At 36.8% G+C, this 19996-nt stretch overlaps 1 protein-coding gene across 1 annotated transcript in view; it reads left to right on the top strand.

Moving 5' to 3' along the window:
* Positions 1–3950: 3950 nt before the first annotated feature.
* The window catches only part of SCFD1 (sec1 family domain containing 1), a 105241-nt gene continuing 89195 nt past the window's right edge, over positions 3951–19996 (top strand). Inside the window, exons 1-4 of the mRNA XM_044231755.1 lie at positions 3951–4021; positions 10010–10080; positions 12485–12573; positions 14124–14214. Coding sequence (XP_044087690.1) covers positions 3964–4021; positions 10010–10080; positions 12485–12573; positions 14124–14214 — 309 coding nt within the window. The 5' untranslated portion in view covers positions 3951–3963. The remainder of the gene's footprint in view (positions 4022–10009; positions 10081–12484; positions 12574–14123; positions 14215–19996) is intronic.

The following is a 19996-nucleotide window of genomic DNA, read 5'->3' as shown; positions in this document are numbered from 1 at the left end:
TTTCACTATTTTATGTGTAGACAGGGCCTTTGGGATATGGTGTGATGTAAATAATTTCATATATTCACATTTCTAAAGTGATGCATACTCATTGCAAAGCATTTTCTAGGTTTAAGGATGTTCCATTAGTTTGTTTTAAGTTAGTCTGTATAGTCAAGGCATAGTAGAGAATCCTATAGGTTATTTATTTTTCTGCAGTGTTACTATGTTGATATTGTGATGTTCTTTTTCTGTTCATTGTTCTAGCCAGTAAACAACTCTTGCTGACATTGATTTTTAAAAGTAATTATGCTATAAACCCTTATAAATGTGTATTTGTATTTAACTATTTCAGTCGTCTAAATGCCATATATTTCAAGTGTGCTTTCTATACTCAATATTGAGGAAAACCATAAAGTCATCTATTGTACATCTACTATTAACAGTCTTTGATTAGTTTTAAATTCATTGTTTTTAGACACTTTTTAAACCTTTTGGTATGGGAAGTTCATCTGAAGACCTTTTATACAATTCTTTACTATTCTTGTAGTCATTTTAATTTTTTAGTATTTAAGGTTAAAGTTTCTTTAAAATCTCATCAGAAACTGGGTTATCGTTTTACACCTTGTAATATTTAATTTCTACATTATGAATAAGCCATTATTTGGGTCAAGTAAAAAGCCTTCATTTTGAAAGAATTCACTTTGGCTTCTACTTAATGCCAAACTTGTAATAATTCTTTCCCTAAATTTGTGGAAGCTATTGTACTCAGTGAGGAATGCGAAGTGAAGATTATAATAGGTAAGTTTTCTCCATGACTTTGCCTTCTGTATTTAGTCATTGTAAGAAAATGATTAGAACAAAATTCCATTTAAATGTAATTCTTTTATATAAGGATTATCACTTTCTTCATTGTTAGTTTTATAAGAAGCTATTAAGTTAGTGTTTATGCTTTAAGTAATGCAATACAAAGTTTTATGCTTTAAGTAATTCAGTACAAAGTAGAACATCACACTGTATAATGGATTACTTGAATGTATGTGTAGTTCAGAAAAATTTGGATTGCTTTGAAAAGACCCAGTTTTCAAGTTCTCATTTTGACTGTTATCTTTTCCAATTGCCAGACATATTCCATCCAATACCTGCTGTATGCCAGGTATTATACTAGGTGATAGTTGATGTGGCAGCCTATTCCTCCCTCCCCTTTTTTTGACTTCAGTTGTAACCAGAAAACATGATACTGATAATGACATTCCTAAATAAATATGTTCATGCTACTAAATGTGAAGTGCTTATATGAACTATTTTAAATATCTTGTTAGGATTTTGAGATTCTGACAATGCTAAATAGATACAAGATCTTTTTCATATTTGAGAGATCCTGTAAGCAGTTGTTGATGGACGCCCAAGAACCTCTCTTTACTGAGCCATATTGAGGGGTGCCTGGGTGGCTCAGTGGTTTAAGCCTCTGCCTTCAGCTTGGGTCGTGATCTCAGGGTCCTGGGATCGAGCCCCGTGTCGGGCTTTCTGCTCGGCGGGGAGCCTGCTTCCCCCCCCCCCGCCTGCCTCTCTGCCTACTTGTGATCTCTCTCTGTCTATCAAATAAATAAATAAAAGATTTATAAAAAAAAAATCATTTAAGGAAAAAAAAATGAGCCATATTGAGACATTCTGTGTTAAAACTATTCCCTAATGTAAAATAAGTTTACCAGAATAAATTATTTAAGCCAAAGATCTGGATAGGTAGAGCCAGTTAAAAGTCTACAGTAAATTAAGTTAACCCTTTAAGCCAGTTTGATTCTTGCTGATTCTAAGAATGCATGACAAATTCCTTTCTCAGTCTCAGCCTTACAGGGTCTATTTGTCTACTGCCACCACTTTGTGGGGTATTTTTTTTTATAAGTTTTTTTGTCCACCCTATGTGCACACCTTAGTCAAAACAGTTTTTATCATTTCATATGTATATACTGTATATAAATGTTAAACATTGTCTTAATGTTTTACATTAATATGACTCAGTCTAGGAAAGAAGTCTGTGATAGAACTGAAATGGTTAGCTGATAGATTTGCATTTGAAAGTGAAAGTACCCAAATCAACAAGATTGGGCTCTCACATATTGGAAGAAGATAAATGTATATTTTACATTCCATGAGAACAAGCAATGAAGTAGAATTTTTCCCTAGGGCAGGAATTGTCATTTAATTACAGTACACTTAGATCATTGGTGTTTCCTTCAAAATAGTGCTTCAAAATAACACAATATAAATATTTTCTTAGTGAATATGCCAGTTAGCTGTAAAAATGAGAGATGATGCAATTCTTAAAGGTAAAGAATGTAGGTTCATAATCTTTTATCAACCTATTTTTCCCACCCACTAGCCCCTGGTAGCCACTCTTGGTCTATTTACATGAATTTGGAGTTTTTTGGTTTTTTTAGTTCATTTGATGTAGTGATAACTTTTCAACTGTAAGATGAATATGGTCTGAGACATAATATATAGTATGGTGACTACAGTTGATAACTATTGTATAACTGAAATTTGCTGAGTAGTTTAACCAAAATAAACGAAGATGAATATTTGAGGTAATGGATGTGATGACTAGATGGGGGGGAATACTTTCATAGTGTTATAATTCTATTAAATCATAACTATGTAAACTACAAATTTTGTCAGTTATACCCCAAAGTCGGAAAACTTTTTTACACAAAAACTAAAATCAGCAGATAAGTTTTGTCAATCATGGCTTCACCTGTACATTAAAATACCAGTTCTGGGGACAAGGTGGCCAAGGGTTAAGGCGATGGACTGCTAAAATACCAGCTCTGTCCACTAACTTCCCTCACCTGTTATGTGATCTTGGAGTTACTTAAAAGGAAGGGAGGAGGCTACCAATTTGCCATTTTGTAGCTTCTTAGCTCCTGTGTACATGTAGGCAAAATCGGCATAAAACTAGACCATTTTTTTTTAAAGATTTTATTTATTTGATAGAGAGAGATGACAAGCAGGCAGAGAGAGAGGAGGAAGCTGGCTCCCTGCTGAGCAGAGAGCCCTATGCGGGCCTCCATCCCAGGAGCCTGAGCTCATGACCTGAGCAGAAGGCAGCGGCTTAACCCACTGAGCCACCCAGGCGCCCCTAAAACTAGACCATTTTGCCTAACAGATGAGATTGGTAAATCTGCCAGAATTTAGAGCAATCCTCCAAAACTGCCTGCTTCCCTGAAAAAGGGGGACAACGAGGAGACTTCTGCGGCACTTGGAAACAGAAATGAGCTAACATTTTAACCCCTACTTTGTTTCTGGAGCTTCGTTTACTTAAGTCTAGTGATCTTTAAACCCCTAGAGCATTCTCAACATTTAAGAGATCTGAAAACGACCAATTTAGTACTTAGTTACTAACAGCACGCTCCTCCCTAGAAGTTCGATTTAAAGCAGCTACCATTTGAGAAGCTGTAGCTTGATTAGATAGGACAAAAACCCCTATTATTTCACAGCTGAAAAGTAAACACTACGAGGTGTTCAGGCATTAACTCCCTGGGTCTCCCCAGTTTTTTTTTATTTGTATTTATTTTAAAAATTTCTTTTCAATATTCCAGAACTCATTGTTTATACACTACACCCAGTGCTCCATGCAATACGTGCCCTCCATAATACCCACCACCAGGCTCATCCAACCTCCCACTCACCGCCCCTCCAAAACCCTCAGATTGTTTTTCAGAGTCCACAGTCTCTCATGGTTCGTATCCCCCTCCAATTTCCCCCAACTACCTTCTCCTCTCCATCTCCCCATGTCCCCTGTGTTATTTCTGCAAATGACAATACAAACGAAGGGCTGATATCGGGTCTCCCCAGTTTTGAGGAAAGCTGAAGGAGGCGGTATGCAGGCCCCAAGTGCCTCCCTCGGCCCGCCCCTCCGGGCTTTGCTTCCGGGGCAGTCAGGGCGGCCACGTAATCCTCGGGTTGCGCTCGCCAACCGTGCAGTGGATGGTGGGAGTCAAGATGGCGGCGGCTACGGCAGCTAGTATTCGAGAGAGACAAACCGGTACGATTTATTCCCTTCTTCCCGCGGTTTTACGCCTGCGGTGGAGACATCCTCTTCCTCTGCTTGTTCCCCTCCCTCGGTCGCAGTGCATGCAGCTCGAGACGGCTCTCCAGAGGCTCAGTCCGATTCCTAGAGCAATGAGAGCCCCTCCCCTTTTGAGTTTTTAGGAAAGATGTCAGTAGCTTGAGAACTCGGCCCCTCATATGTGGTTCAGGAGAAGGGACTTCAGGGTGGGGCGTCTGCTATGGTCCTGCTCTTGTCCCTTTTCTACTGGGCCTCAGAAAGGCATCACAAGAAGATCGAGCAGCTGACATTTTACCCCTTGTTGCCACCTATCAAGTCTCTGGGTTTGTTTCTGTGCATGGTTCAGTTCTCTGCTAGTTTTAATGTTGAGGGAGTTTCATTTTGGGCACTTCCTCCACAATTACAAAATTTAGGCATTCTTTCAGAGCAGTTTACGTTCTGCTGTTTTCTCTCCTTTGGACCAGTCTTTTGGGGGTACCTGAAGAAAATTGCCTAGTGATAAAGATTTCCTTCTTTAGCTTGCCGGAATGGAGTTGAAGAATGGCAAAAAGCAAATGGATTGGTAGCTTTGTCATTTTAACCGTTTGACAGATTAGTATTTTAGAACTGTTTGTTTCATTATCGATAGAGCAGTTATATAGCTTCCATTTGTACAGAGAAATCTGGGGTTTGTTTTTTTTTTAAGGTACATATTTCTTCCCTTGAGCTTCAAATTTTTTTCCATCTTAGATACTTTGTTTTTCCTTATTTTCTGTAATTTCTGGTAAATACATGATTTATACCTGTTAGCTACAGACTAATGGTTTATGCCTGTTAGCTAATTGTCCTGAAAGTTGGCAAGCTGTTAATTCTGAGGAGCAAATAGGAACAAACCATCAAGAATATGCATATTTGGAAATTGTATCCCTTGTAATCATGTTCTTCTGCATGTTAATTTGAAAGGAAAAATAAATGGTTACAATTAATATGGCTTACAGAGGGGATTTTGGTTGTGCTTGATTCCTTCCTTTAGAATTCAAAGAAAAAATTTGATAGATTTTTAATCTAGTAATGACACCAAGTACATATGGAATTGTGTTCTGCTTTTCCCATTAGATAAGTTAGTATAAGCTATCAGATAAAGTTAGGCACATTAAGTAAGATTTGAGGAATACCTGCCATACATTTTATCTGTAAGCAAATTGAAGCCCCACTTGTCTTTCCAGTATGGTTCTGGCAGCTTAATAAAGCTCAATTAATTAGGTCATACTACATATTAAAATAAAACAACATACCAAGGAAGACTTAACCAGTACAAAGGAGCTTTTCAAAAAATGAAATTTGTATGGTTGTAATTTTTATATGCAGAAACTTTGTAGAATATTAAGATCCAACAGTGTAATTTTGATTTCTGTGGAAATAAACTTCATTATAGTGAGATTTCATCTTCTAACCAGATAGGTTATGCCACAGTCATTTATCAAATTACTACTCTAGTTGAGTTCTGTCTTATTTTCAGAGGAGGGTAAAACCTTATATATGTGCTATAGTAGCAGAAGTAAACGTTTCCCTCTTAACTATTGAGAAAGTTTTGGGAAGTAAATCAAAATCAATTCTCAAATATTCTAGGTACAGAACACTATGATACAGAGGAATTTGCAATCTATTTGGGTAGATAATAGTTGATATTGAGCATTTAGTATGGCTCGGCACTGTTTTAAGTGATTTTTACATATATTATTGTCTCCATTTTGTAGATGAGGAAACCAAGGCATAGGGAGGGTAACTAGCCTGCCAGTTTTTTGCTCTGCCTGCTTGAAGAATATTTATCCTTTAAAGGTCACCTCAAAAGTCATCTCATTTGTGAGTTTCCAGGAACACTCCCCTCTTTATTCTTACCTTCAGTACAACAGGGAGAATCTTGTGTTACCATAGCGTTTCATGTGTGCCTCTCCATTGAGGATTTTTGCTCAACATCCCCATTTCTCAACACTGGGGAGCCAGAAATCAACTGTGCTTTCTTTCTTGCAGTGATCTCATGTAGCCTCTTGGCTTTAGGTACTGTGTATATGCTAATGATCTCTAAATTTATATCTCTGCCCTAGACCTTTCCTCTGAACTCTGTCTACCGTATCAATTAATGGCAATTCCGTCCTTGTTGCTTATGTCAGAATGTCAGTTCCATCCTTGTAGTTAGTTGCTCAGGTCAGAAGCCTTTAAGGTTTCTTGACTTCTCTTTTTCATATCCCACATCAGATTGTAAGTAAATCTTATCAGTTATACTCTGAAAATATATCCACAATCTCATTATTGTCATTGTTATCACACAGGTCCAAAACACCATGAATTTCTGTAACAACCTCTTATTTAGTCTCCTTGTTTTTATATTCTTGTTCCTCTTCATTTTTCTTCATACAGTACCAGAATGATCTTGTCACATATTTGCTCAGAACTCTCCAACAGCTTCCTGTTTCAATCACAGTAAAAGCCAAAATGATCTTAGAGTAGACTACAGGGCCCTATATGATCTGTTACCCACTTAATGTTCTGACCTCACTCTATTACTCTCCTCTTTCCTTGAACCCACCAGAATGCTCTCACTATAGAGCCTTTTTATTTGCTACCTCTTTCTGGAATATTCTTTAAGAGATAACTGGGTGTCTCACTCCTTCACCTCCCTTAGACCTTTATTCAAATGTTACCTTCTCAGGAGGTCTTTCATGGCTACTCTATTTAAAATTACACTGCAACTCTTTCCCCTCTTTCCTTTGTTTTTCTCTGTAGCACTTGTCATGATCTCACATGCTACATGTTTTACTTTGTTGTCTTTCCCCAAACTAAAATGAAGGCTTCTTGAGTATAGGTCCTTTTTTTTTTTTTTTTAGTCTTTTGTTTTTATTACCAACATCTGGAGCAATATCCAGCAAATGGTAAACAATAACTAAACATTTGTTGAATGGTTAGTAGAGTTGAATATATAGCGAATGAGTGAAGAAAACATTCCAGGTGACCGTGAAATTACATTAACAAAGCCTACAAATGTGAATAGTATATTTAGGGTCAATAAAGAAAACTGGTGGGGCGCCTGGGTGGCTCAGTGGGTTAGGGCCTCTGCCTTCGGCTCAGGTCATGATCCCAGAGTCCTGGGATCGAGCCCCGCATCGGGCTCTCTGCTCCGCAGGGAGCCTGCTTCCTTCTCTCTCTCTGCCTGCCTCTCTGCCTAGTTGTGATTTCTCTCTGTCAAATAAATAAAATATTAAAAAAAAAAAAAAAGAAAAAAGTGGTTTGCTATTTCAGTTAAAAGCAATTATTTACACCTTTAGGGAGTTAATGCTGATGAAAGTAAAATTATATTCTTACACATTCTTTAAACAGACCTTGTACTTTATTAACAGATCCACTGTGTCAAAATCTGTTAACAAGTTAACCAAAGGTCCAAGTTGAGGAAACTTAACCTAGATGGGCCTGAGAAGGCAAAGGTGGGAATATCTGCTGAAACCCCTTTTTCAGTAAGGTGAGGCCTAGCTCTAAAGACCTCTATACACCTGGGACTCACATGCAGCCCACCTGTGGTTTTTCTTAGTTGTTTTGTGTCAAGAATGTGAATAGCTATTCCCACAAACAAGATTTTCTCTCTGTTAGGCCATGGGTGTCAGGGTGGTGTTGTCTATATTACCTGGAAGTGGGAGGAAGAACTCCTTAAAGCTCAATGGGAGAGTTAATTCTGCAGCACCCTATATGCCTTCTATGTTATTTTGATTTTAAATACCAAAGTGTTTTTTTGTGTGTGTTTGTGTGTTTTTATATAATATCCTAACATCTGTAAGCTTTTGAAGCAGCTGTAAATTACTGGCAAAGTGTATTAATGGCTAGGCATTAACTACTAACATTTTACCAAAAAGTCGTGTCTGTCTCTTTTTTTTTTTTTTTTTTTTTATTTAAGGTTTTTTATTTATTTATTTGACAGAGAGAGAGAGAGAGACAGAGATCACAAGCAGGCAAAGGCAGAGAGAGAAGCAGGCTCCCCGCCGAGCAAGGAGCCCGATGCGGGGCTCGATCCCAGGACCCCGAGATCATGACCTGAGCTGAAGGCAGCGGCTCAACCCACTGAGCCACCCAGGCGCCCCAAAAAGTCGTGTCTGTATGCACACTGATACTTCTATACCTACCCAAAGAAATATAAGCATTTAATAGAGGTTTTTCTAGTGAATGAATCAGTCTACTATAAATTGACAACACTGGTGATTTGAATATTATATGATAAATTCTATATTCTGTATATAGTATACAGTATGTAGTTTTACATATTATATAGGTAGAAGTTTGACTTGTAGATTATTTTGTACTACTTAATAAAGCCTAATACAAATAGTTTTAAAAATAAGCCAGGCAGATTCACAGACCTGTACCCCTGGGGCTAATAATACATTATATGTTTATTAAAAAATTAAAAATTAAAAAAAAAATAAGCCAGGTAGATTTCAGAGCTGACAGTCTAAAAAATTAAATTACCCAATTAATACCCTTCCTCAATATTGGCATTCTCAACCTCACTTATAGAAGTATTTTGAGATTTTTATTTTCCTTAGAAAATGTTTCTGACAAGATGAAACCAGAGAAGGTGACAAACCATAAGAGACGCTTAATCTCAGGAAACAAACTGAGGGTTGGTGGAGTGGAAGTGGGGTGGGTGGGATGGGGTGCCTGGGTGATGGACATTGGGGAGGGTATGTGCTATGGTGAGCACTGTGACTTGTACAAGACTGATGAATCACAGACCTGTACCCCTGAAACAAATAGTACATTACATGTAATAAGTAAACAAATAAATGTATGTTTCTGAGTCTGTTATGCATAAAAATGAGCAATAAAAACCTCAAAATACAATAAAATCTAGAGTATAACTGCTTTGATTTTAGAAGTTGTGTATTTTTTTAGCAGGAGTTACCTGCCATATCTGTGGGAAAGTCTCACTTTTTTCATGGAGCATATATTAAACAGTACAGCTTTTCAGAAGATACTGAGGTAAATTGGTCGTAAAATATACTGCAAGATAACTACAACATAGACCTGCTGTATGATGGTTTTGTATATGAACCACTTAAGTATACATAATTTTTATTTTTCAAGTGATTCTGATCTATGCTATCAGCCCAACAGTAAAGAGACAATAGCTCCAGTTATCTACTGAGACCACTGCCAGTTTGCAGTTGACAAAATTTCTTTTTGCATCTTTATAAAGTAGTGTGGGAAAATATCTGTTTGTGTCTTCTGCACATTTTTTACCTGGATTACTTATTTTTTGGTTGTTGAGTTGTATAAGTTCTTCCTGTATTTTAGAGGCTAACCCTTTATCATTGGCAACAACATGGATGGAGCTAGACAGTATAATGCTAAGTGAAATAAGTAAGTCAGAGAAAGATAAATGCCATATTATTTCACTCATATGTAGAATTTAAAAAACAAAATGAGCAAAGGAAAAAGAAGAGAGACAAACCAGGAAGCTGACTCTTAACTATAGAGAACAAACTAATGGTTATCAGAGCGGAGGCGGGGGTGGGTAGATGAAATGGGTGATGAGGATTAAAGAGTACACTTACCATGATGAGCACTGACTAATGTGCAGAGTTGTGTATTATTGTATACCTGCAACTAATAACACTGTATGTTAACTATACTGGAATTAAAATAAAATTTTTTAACACTTAAAAGTTATGTGGCATTGTCATGAGGAATGAAAAAGGCTTCTTCCTGAATATTTTTCACATTTTCACCTGGCGACAGAAAAATCTCTTAAACACTTGCCAATTAACTGTTAGATGAGATGGTCTTACAAAGTCTTATCCTGCCTTTGTATGTCCAGTCATTTGATTAATCAGTTTTATTAGAATGATTTGCACATTTTTGTTCTGAGGTGGTGAGTAATAAATGCGGGGGGCATGGAATGAAATCCTGAAAAATAATGATGATTGTTTTCATTTCCAGTGGCTTTGAAGCGTATGTTGAATTTCAATGTGCCTCATGTTAAAAATAGCACTGGAGAACCAGTATGGAAGGTAAGATACTGTTTTAATGGGGACTCTTTCCTTTTTTCTTGGCTCTTATTGGTAGTGATTGGAGGGAATTTCTTGTTAATGCTGAAGAGTAGCACATTTTAGTTGTAATGCATGAATAGTTTCTTTTTTCTTCTTTTTTTGAGAGAGAGTTTATGCTTGCTAGTAAGTGGTGGGGGGTGGCGTGGGACTGAGGGAGGGGGAGAGAGAATCTTAAGCAGTCTCCACGGTCATTGAGGAGCCCAATATAAAGGCTCTATCTTACAGCCCTGAGATCATGACCTGAGTTGGATGCACAACTGAGCTGAGCCACCCAGAAGCCTCTTAATGTGAATCTTTTTAATAAACACGTTATGGAGGGAGATAAGGATAGTAATACTCACCTAGGGAATCCAGCTGATATCTTGGCCTCTCACTAGTAGGTTGATGTTTTGTTCCTTAGTTTTCCAAGTCCCAAATTTGGAGCTTACAGGCTGGTTCAAGGTTAGTCAGACTCAGGGGAACTTGTCCATTTTAATGAGAGAGTGGTCTGTAAACTAGAATGCCAGTTTATTAGTTTATGATCTATAAAACTGTCAGTGAAACTGCTAACTGGCCTAAAAAGCAATCTATAAAATTTCTCCTTTGAAAAATGCTGGAGAACCTTTAAAAATTCCTATACTTTGAGCTTCTTCATTTTAAACTTGGTACTTTCTTTCTTCAAGAGATTAGAAAACAGCTGATTAGGTTTAAACTTACTAGTTTATAGTCACTTTATACTTCTTTTTTGCTAATAATTGAGAATAAGTCAACCTGATATTATGGATGTTTCAAAAACTCTGATGAGTCCTTTTAAAAAAAAAAAGTCCTTTGGGTTAACTCTGAAGGTGGTTAAAGTCCTCTATTTTGAATTCATAGGTTAAGCTTCAGAGTACCCCTAATTTTTGCCTTATTCATGTTTATTTGCAGGCATCCTCTTATTGCCCCTTGCATAAGCAATGCTCATTTATTGTCTCTAAAGTCTGTATTAAGCTTTTGATTTAAATAGCCTGAGAAATTCTTGGGTGCAGATTTATCAAATTCTCTCCCTTCCCACTACTTCCACATCACATGATTAATAATACAAATATGCTGTGATTTAAAGAGGGAAGTCTTTTGAAAGATGAAACATCCAACCTCTTACAACTGGAGCAGAAGCATTTTAGGGAGAAGCAGACTCCCCTCTGAGGCGGTAACCTGATGCAGGACTCAATCCCAGGACCTGGAGATCCCATAATCTGAGCAAAGGCACTTAACCATCTGAGCCACCTAGGTGCCCCTAAAGATTTTATTTTTTAGTAATCTTTACACCCAGTGTGAGGCTCAAACTCATGACCCCGAGATTAAGAGTAGCAAGTGCCTCCAGCTGAGCCAGCCAGATAGCCCAGGTTTTAGCTTTTCTAAAGAAAATGCTGGCATATAGCAAAAGCATTTTTTTATGATAGCAAGTTTCATCTCCCATTAGCAATTTCTTACTCCATAGAGAATTATTGAGGTAGTTATAAAAAAAACACAAATTGAAGCTTCTCTTTTATTTGCTTTAACTCTAAAACTAATTTTGTTAGAAGACTCTTACTACCCTTCAAAGATGTCAGTTTTAATATTTTAGGATGTGAAAAAATGTATGTGACAAAGTAAGGCTAGCATGTACTCTTAAAGAACCTAATTATTTAAATGAGAATCTTATAACCCGAGATGCTTAAATTACCAAATTTTCTTTACACTTGTTACACATTAGTTTTGAGAGGGATTAATTTTTACTTCTCTCTTTTTAGAAAGGATATATGCGAGGGCGCCTGGGTGGCTCAGTGGGTTAGGCCTCTGCCTTCGGCTCAGGTCATGGTCCCAGGGTCCTGGGATCGAGCCCCGCGCATCAGGCTCTCTGCTCAGCGGGGAGCCTGCTTCCTCCTCTCTCTCTGCCTGCCTCTCTGGCTACTTGTGATCTCTGTCTGTCAAATAAATAAATAAAATATTTAAAAAAAAAAAAAAACGGATATTTGCGAACTCGGTGGGGATGTGTATTTGAGTCTGCTGTATGTTCAAAGTCCTTTATTATTAGCTTACGAAAATTTTATGAATATTTTATAGTTTCTGGTATGCTTTTTTATTCTAGAAAAAATATTTCAGGAAATAAATTTATGTAACATTAATTTATTTTAGCATAAGTGGTAATGCTTTAAAAAGTAGGTTATGACATGAATGGACATTTTGGTAAAAGATGGAAAATAATAAATTGAGATCAAGCAAAAGAACTCTGCATGCATGATTGATTAAAATAAAATATACTTCAACATTGTCTTAATATGAGTTCTTCTTGACTGTTCACTGATAATAATGCTTTAAAAATGCTTTTTTTTTTTTTAATTTTAATTTTTTTAATTTTAACTAGGTACTCATTTATGACAGATTTGGCCAAGACATCATCTCTCCATTGCTGTCTGTGAAAGAGCTGAGAGACATGGGAATCACTCTGCATTTGTGAGTTCTAACATATTTCTTTTTTTTTTTTTTTAAAGACCATTAGGTTTGATGAAACATGGAATATGGATTTTCCTTTCATTTTTATTTCAGAGTTAAAATAAAAATTTGTTGTTGGTAATGTGTTCATCCTTCTTACCTGAATATTTGGCTTGATGTCATCCTTGGAAATGGTGGTTTATTAACAAGCATTGGTTACTGTTACTGCCTTACTGATTAATTCCTTTATTTTGCTAACAAAAAGATTAAAGTGTATAGACTTTAAGTGATTGTCTCATGATTATACAGCTAGTTAGTAGCAGTGTTCAGATTGCTTGACCATGAATTCTGTACTATTTGTCTACTGAACCATAATGGTTCAGTAACAGTGACTAACAGAGGTGAGCCTTAGTGCTTCCTTAAGGGGTGACAAGCTAGACTGCCAGTTTGAGAGTAATAGATTCTTTCTGCCTACCTGTTGCTTCTCATGCTCAGAACATGAGATCACACAGCTAACCTTGTGAATTTCTGTGCAAGGTGCATCTGACTGTTCTTCCCTATCTGCTGAAGAATACTTTGTCAGTTGCTTTATACACTGCTTGCTGGTTTAGGCTGATTTGTAGGGAATAATAAGTTTCCAGAAGATGAAATGGTGGTTGTACCGCTTTAGGCAATTGGACAGTCAGCATAAGAAGATAACATACAATGGCTGCCATAACAGTGTAATCTTTCTGGTGTCATTAGCAGCAGCCAAACAAATGGAAAGAAGTCATTAAATGCAGACACAGTGGCAGCCTCTTTCACTCTTTTTCTTATAGAGAGGTGACTACAATATCGTGTATAGAAGCATGTGTAGGAAGATTGTATGTAGATTATTCACAGAAGGATGACTAGAATATTGTATAGGTAGCGTGTTGTCATATTTCCTGATATAAGTATAGCAGAATCTTACAGTGAAGAATAAAGACATTTTGTGATTTGATACTGGGATATTTGAATCAAGGTACTCCCTGAATTGTAGGAGAAAACTATCAACTGTTATAATCTATGAGATACCTAGATGATCTCTTGTGCATTCTCTTATGATGCAATAAATATTAAAAAAATAGATTGCCTGAAAGTTTTAAGGGAGCATTCATACATCTTTTACTTAAAAAAATATATTTGATTTTATTTATGGGTAAAATTTTTCATTATTTTTAAAGGCTCTTTCAGGTTTCTATTTGTCTTCTTACAGAACTGCACTTTCTTCCCACTCACCCTCCCCCAACCAAAAACTGGAAATAAAATTGATAATGAATGTGCTTTAGTTCTTCTTCAGGAAGAATATTGGTATTTCTGTACCAGGTGATTGTAATAGAGGAGATGAAGACTGACATTAGGATCTTAGTAATAAATAATACTAGCACTGATACAAGGAGAAAGCTTAATTTCACCAAGCACTTTTAGTATACTGATCTCCTTGTCGCTGAACTGGTTTATTCCTAGTTTGAGAAATACAGTTTTAAAAACTATATTTTTAGATAAGTGACTAAGAAAAAAGTGAATTTTACATTCTTTATGTCTTTTAGGCTTTTGCACTCTGATCGAGATCCTATACCAGATGTTCCTGCAGTGTACTTTGTAATGCCGACTGAAGAAAATATTGACAGAATGTGCCAGGTAATATGAGTTCTTAATTTCCTGACCCTGTAATGTGGAAACAGGTTTCTTCCAAAAGATTTCTTAGATATCAGAATGCTTGGATGGCTCAGTTGGTTAAGCATCTGCCTTTGGGTCAGGTTTCTGGGATCGAGTCCTTCACTGGGCTCCTTGCTCAGCAGGGAGCCTGCTTCTCCCTCTGCCTCCTGCTCCCCCTGCTTGTGCGCTCTCTCTCACAAATAAATAAATAAAATCTTTTTTTTTTAATTTCTTAGATTTCCAGTGTGAAAAATTAAAAATTGTCTTACTTAATTACCCACTTTGATTTTCGAGATTATCTTTGAATTTTAAAGAGACTGAAAAATTTTAAATTTTTTGGCTGAGGAAGCATATTGATTAAGACTTACCCTGGTTTTAAAAACCAGAAAATCTTACTATATGTATCTTTTTTTTTTTTTTTTAAGATTTTATTTATTTATTTGACAGACAGAGATCACAAGTAGGCAGAGAGGCAGGCAGAGAGAGGAGGAAGCAGGCTCCCCGCCGAGCAGAGAGCCCGGTGCGGGACTCGATCCCAGGACCCTGAGATCATGACCTGAGCCGAAGGCAGAGGCTTAAGCCACTGAGCCACCCAGGCACCCTGTATCTTTTTTTAAAAGATTTTATTTATTTATTTGAGAGAGAGAGCACCAACAGCAGAGAGGGTCAAAGGGAGGAGGAGAAGCAGATTCCCCACGGGGCAGGGAGCCCCACAAAGGGCTCGATTCCAGGACCCTAAAATCATGACCTGAGCTGAAGGCAGGCACATACCTGACTGAGCCACCCAGGTACCCCAGAAAATCTAACTATATTAACTTTAAAAATAGAGTTTTATTTTTCTAAGATAATAGGAAGTCTGGGAGTAGGAGGTCCAAGCTGGTATAGTAGATCTATGAAGTAGTCAAAGACTCCAGGTCCTTCAGTCTTTCTGATCTGTTTTCTTTGGTTTCTCCTTTTCAATGTCTTGATTGTTGCTTCCTGGATGTTATGTGGCAGCTGAGGGTGAAATCACATCTATGTTCAGAGCAAGAAGGGTGAAATAAATTATGCCAGTCCTAACTTCGTTTTAATCATGAAAGCTAAGATTTCCCAGAAAACACTCATTTATTAGAATAAACCTCAAAGGAGGTTTATTCTATTGGATAGAATTAACCTCAAAGGAGGTTTCAAAAGTTAATATTTAAATGATGTTGTCCCCAAACAAAATCTAGATTCTTCTAGCAAAAAAGAAGGAGAAAATGGATATTAGATAAGTAGCTAACAGTGTCTGCCATAAACTTCACAAGCATGTTGTTACTGACTATTGAATCAAATTACTACAGTTGACCCTTGAACAACACAGGTTTGACTACAGAAGTCCACTTATAGGTGAGTTTTTTTACAGTACAGTATTGTAAATGTATTTTTCTCTCCCTTAATGGTTTTTCTTAATCTTTTCTCAAGCTTACTTTTTTGTAAGAATAACAGTATATAATACATATAGCATACAAAATATGTGCTGATTGACTGTTTATGTTACAGTAAGTCTGGTCAACAGTAGACTATTAGTAGTTAATTTCTTAGAGAATCAGAAGTTACATGTGAATTTTCTACTGCGCAGTGCCCCAACCCCCGTGTTGTTCAAGGGTCACCTGTATTTAAATTGTTAATGAAGGTCACATATTTTGCATCCTGTGCAGCTGGTGATGTCCAGCTTTCTCTTTTATACTGCATAAACCTGACCATGCCATTTTTTAAAGAGGATTTATCAACTCCTTCCACTTTTTGACTATTAGGAATAATGCTACTACAAACATATTTGTATACATTTCTGTGTATATATGTGTTTTCATTTTTCTTTTGTCCATAAACACCTGGGAATAGAATTCCTGGGTCAAATAACTCTATAGTTAATATTTTTTAAGGCAGGAGACAAAATTTTACATAGAATATTACTTTAATTTTGTTTATGTAGCATTTGAAGAATGTACACACACAAATATTTTTATATAAATGCATGTATGTGGCTTACCTTTTGAGGAACTGCTAGACTGTTTTCCACAGTGGTTGCATCATTTTATATTCTTCCCAGCAGTATATGAGGGTTCCAGTTTCTCCAGATCCTTGTCAGAACTTTTTATTATCTGAAATTTTGATTATAGCCATCCTAAAGTGTTATCTCATTATGATTTTTTTTAATAATTTTTAAATTTATTTGTCAGACAGATCACAAGTAGGCAGAGAGGCAGGCAGAGAGAGAGGAGGAAGCAGGCTCCCTGCTGAACAGAGAGCCTGATGCGGGGCTTGATCCCAGGACCCTGAGATCATGACCTGAGCCAAAGGCAGCGGCTTAACCCACTGAGCCATCCAGGTGCCCCTCTCATTGTGATTTTAATTTGCATTTTCCTTGTGACTGATGATATTAAGCATCTTTTAATGTGTTTATTGGCCATTTGTCCATCTTTGAAGAAAGGTCTATTCAGATCCCTTGTCCAGTATTTAATTGGGCTGTTCTTTTAATGTTGAGTTGTTAGAGTAGTTTCTTATTGTGATCCTAGACCCTTATCAAGTATATCATTTGGAAATGTTTTCACCTATTCTGTGTGTTGGTAGCCTTTGAAGCACAAAAATTTTTAATTTTGATTTTAAACTTAGTCTTAAGTTGGTCTTTTCTTTAGTTGCTTATGCTTTTGATGTCATATTTCAGAACCCATGGTTAGATCTCTATGTTTTCTTTAAAGATTTTTGTGCTTTTGGCTCTTAAATTTAGATCCTTGATCCATTCTGCATTAGTTATTATATACAGTATGAGTGAGGTGTCCAACTTCATTCATTCTTTTGCATGTGGCTATCCAGTTGCCCCAGCATCATTTATTGAAGAGATTGTTCTTTCTCCCATGAATGGTCTTGGCAATTTTATTGAAAATTAACATAAGGGAAACCTGGGTGGCTCAGTCAATTAGGCATCTGCCTTTGGCTCAGGTCATGATCCTAGGGTCCTGGGATCAAGTCCTGTATTGGGCTTCCCGTTAGGTGGGGAGCCTGCTTCTCCCTCTGCCTCTGCCTGCCGGTCTCACTTCTTGTGCTCTCTCTCTGAAAAATAAATCTTAAAAAAGAAGAAAATTAACAGTAGATACATTGGTTTATTTCTGGACTCTGAGTTCTATTCCACTGATCTCTATGTCTGTCCTATGCGAATACCACATTGTCTTTACTACTCTTGTTCTGTAGGAAGGCTTGAAATTGGGAAACTGAGTCATCCAACTTTTTACTTCATTTTCCAGATTTTTTTGGCTTTTCTAGGCCCCTTAAATTTTCATATTAATTTTAGGATTAGGTTGTCAATTTCCCTAGGAAGCTACCTGGAGCTTGCATCTGATAGGCATTGCATTAAATCTGTAGATCAATTTGGAGAAGATTGTCATCTTTACAATATTAAATTTTCTGATCCTCGAACATGAAATACCATTTATTTAGATCTTCTTTAATTTCTCTCAATAATGTTCTGTATTGTGCAAATAAGTTTTGCACTTCTTTTTTTTTTTTTTTTTTTAAGATTTTATTTATTTATTTGACAGAGAGATTATAGGTAGAGAGGCAGGCAGAGAAATAGGGGGAAGCAGGCTCCCCGCCGAGCAGAGAGCCTGATACGGGGCTCAATCCCAGGACTCTGAGACCATGACCTGAGCCGAAACCAGAGGCCCAACCCACTGAGCCACGAAGGCGCCCCAAGCACTTCTTTTATTAAATATATTCCCTCATTTTTTTTATGTTAATGTTAATGGAATTGTTTTCTTAATTCTGTTTTTAGGATTGTTCATTGCAAGTGTATAGATATACAGTTGACTTTTATATATTAATCTTATATCCTGCATTTCTGCATCCTTTTGAAATGTCTTCATTCTTAGACTACTTCCTTACTTTCAGGCACAATACGATTGTTCAGTCTCATCTCATACTTTATTCTAGCCCAAGATTCAGCCATTTTCTAAGGAGCCCTGGTTGTGTTTTGTAGAGAATGGTATTTAGAAATCAGCAACTGGGAATAAGGCATAGTTATTGCTACCAAGGTGTTAAGAGTTCTTAGGACATCAAAATGGACAGAACTAGGAAGTATATGTGTGTATGTATATATATATATATATATATATATATATATATATATATATGAATACTTTTATATCTATATTTGACTCTAAAAATCTTCCTTACCTCTCTAGATAAAAAGACAGGTAATATCCAAAACTATTTCATTTCAGAAAAAGAGGATTCATCCTAGTTTTTTCTTTTTCCCTTTACAAATCTAGAACTTTTTTTTCTGACAGTGAGAAACATGACTCCCAATATCTTCAACATACTTACTTACTTCCTCATTGCTCTTAATTCTAAATCCTTCATGCTTTAATCAACCCCACAACCTTTTTTAAAACACTGTCCTGCTCAGAAGCCTTCCTCACACATGCTCCAAACCCTCAGGTTTTCACACTTAAACGTTTATCTCTGATATCAGATGCATCTTAAAATTGATGGTGTGGGGGCGCCTGGGTGGCTCAGCAGGTTAAAGCCTCTGCCTTTGGCTCAGGTCATGATCTCAGGGTCCTGGGATCAAGCCCCACATTGGGCTCTCTGCTCAGCAGGGAGCCTGCTTCCCTCCCCTTGCTCTCTGCCTACTTGTGATCTCTCTCTGTCAAATAAATAAATAAAATCTTTAAAAAAAATTGATGGTGTGTTACAGAATTGTATTGGCAGAATTAATTCTTTCTTGGCATTACATAATGATGCCTCTTGCAACCAACAGTATCTTAGGTTTGAGGAAATACAGGCATACGTTGTTTTAGTGTGCTTCACAGAAACTGCACTTTTTAGGGGCACCTAGGTGACTCAGTGGGTTAAAGCCTTTGCCTTTGGCTCAGTTCATGGCCCCAGGGTCCTGGGATCGAGCCCCGCATTGGGCTCTCTGCTCGGCAGGGAGCTTGCTTCCCTTCCTCTCCCTCTCTGCCTGCCTCTCTGCCTACTTGTGATCTCTGTCAAATAAATAAATACAATCTTTAAAAAAAAAAAAAAAAAGAAACTGCACTCTTTAGAAATTGAGAGTTTTTGGCAACCCTGCATCAATCAAGTCTTACCAGTGCCATTTTTCCAACAGCATTTGCTCACTTCATGTTTCTGTGTCATATTTTAGTAATTATCACACTATTTCAAATGTTTTCATTATTATTATATTTGTTATGGTGATCTGTGATCACTAATAACTTGCTAAAAGCTTGAATGATGGTTAAGTTAGCATTTTTTAGCAATAGGGTATTTTTTATGTAAGGTATATACTCTTTTTTTAGACATAATGCTGTTGCAGACTTAAGAGACTACAGTATAGTGTGAACATAATTTTCATAGGCACTGGGAAACCAAAAATTTCTTTTGACTCAGTCTATTACAATGTTTGTTTTATTGTGGTGGTTTGAAACTGAACCTGCAGTATATACAAAGTATTTCGGTATGGTTATTTAGATACCTATTTGCCTAGATGAAATAGGTACATTTCATGTAGATGAGTAGATGAAAACATCAGTAAATTTGATTTAAGAATTGACATAACTTTAAATTATACTACTTTTGGATGATTGAGAAGTAATACTTCTGGAATTGGTCATTGAAATTATGTCTGAGCAGCAAAGGAAATAGGTTGTATTATTACATGACCAGAGCAGTAGAAGACAGTATCTACAAAATATAATAAGCATTTTATATGAGAGCCATTTCTGGATATTTTTAATAAAAATGCAGA

The sequence above is a fragment of the Neovison vison genome, chromosome 13, assembly GCF_020171115.1.
Source record: "Neovison vison isolate M4711 chromosome 13, ASM_NN_V1, whole genome shotgun sequence".
Classification (NCBI taxonomy): Eukaryota; Metazoa; Chordata; class Mammalia; order Carnivora; family Mustelidae; genus Neogale; species Neogale vison.
This window is presented reverse-complemented; position numbering and strand designations above follow the sequence as displayed.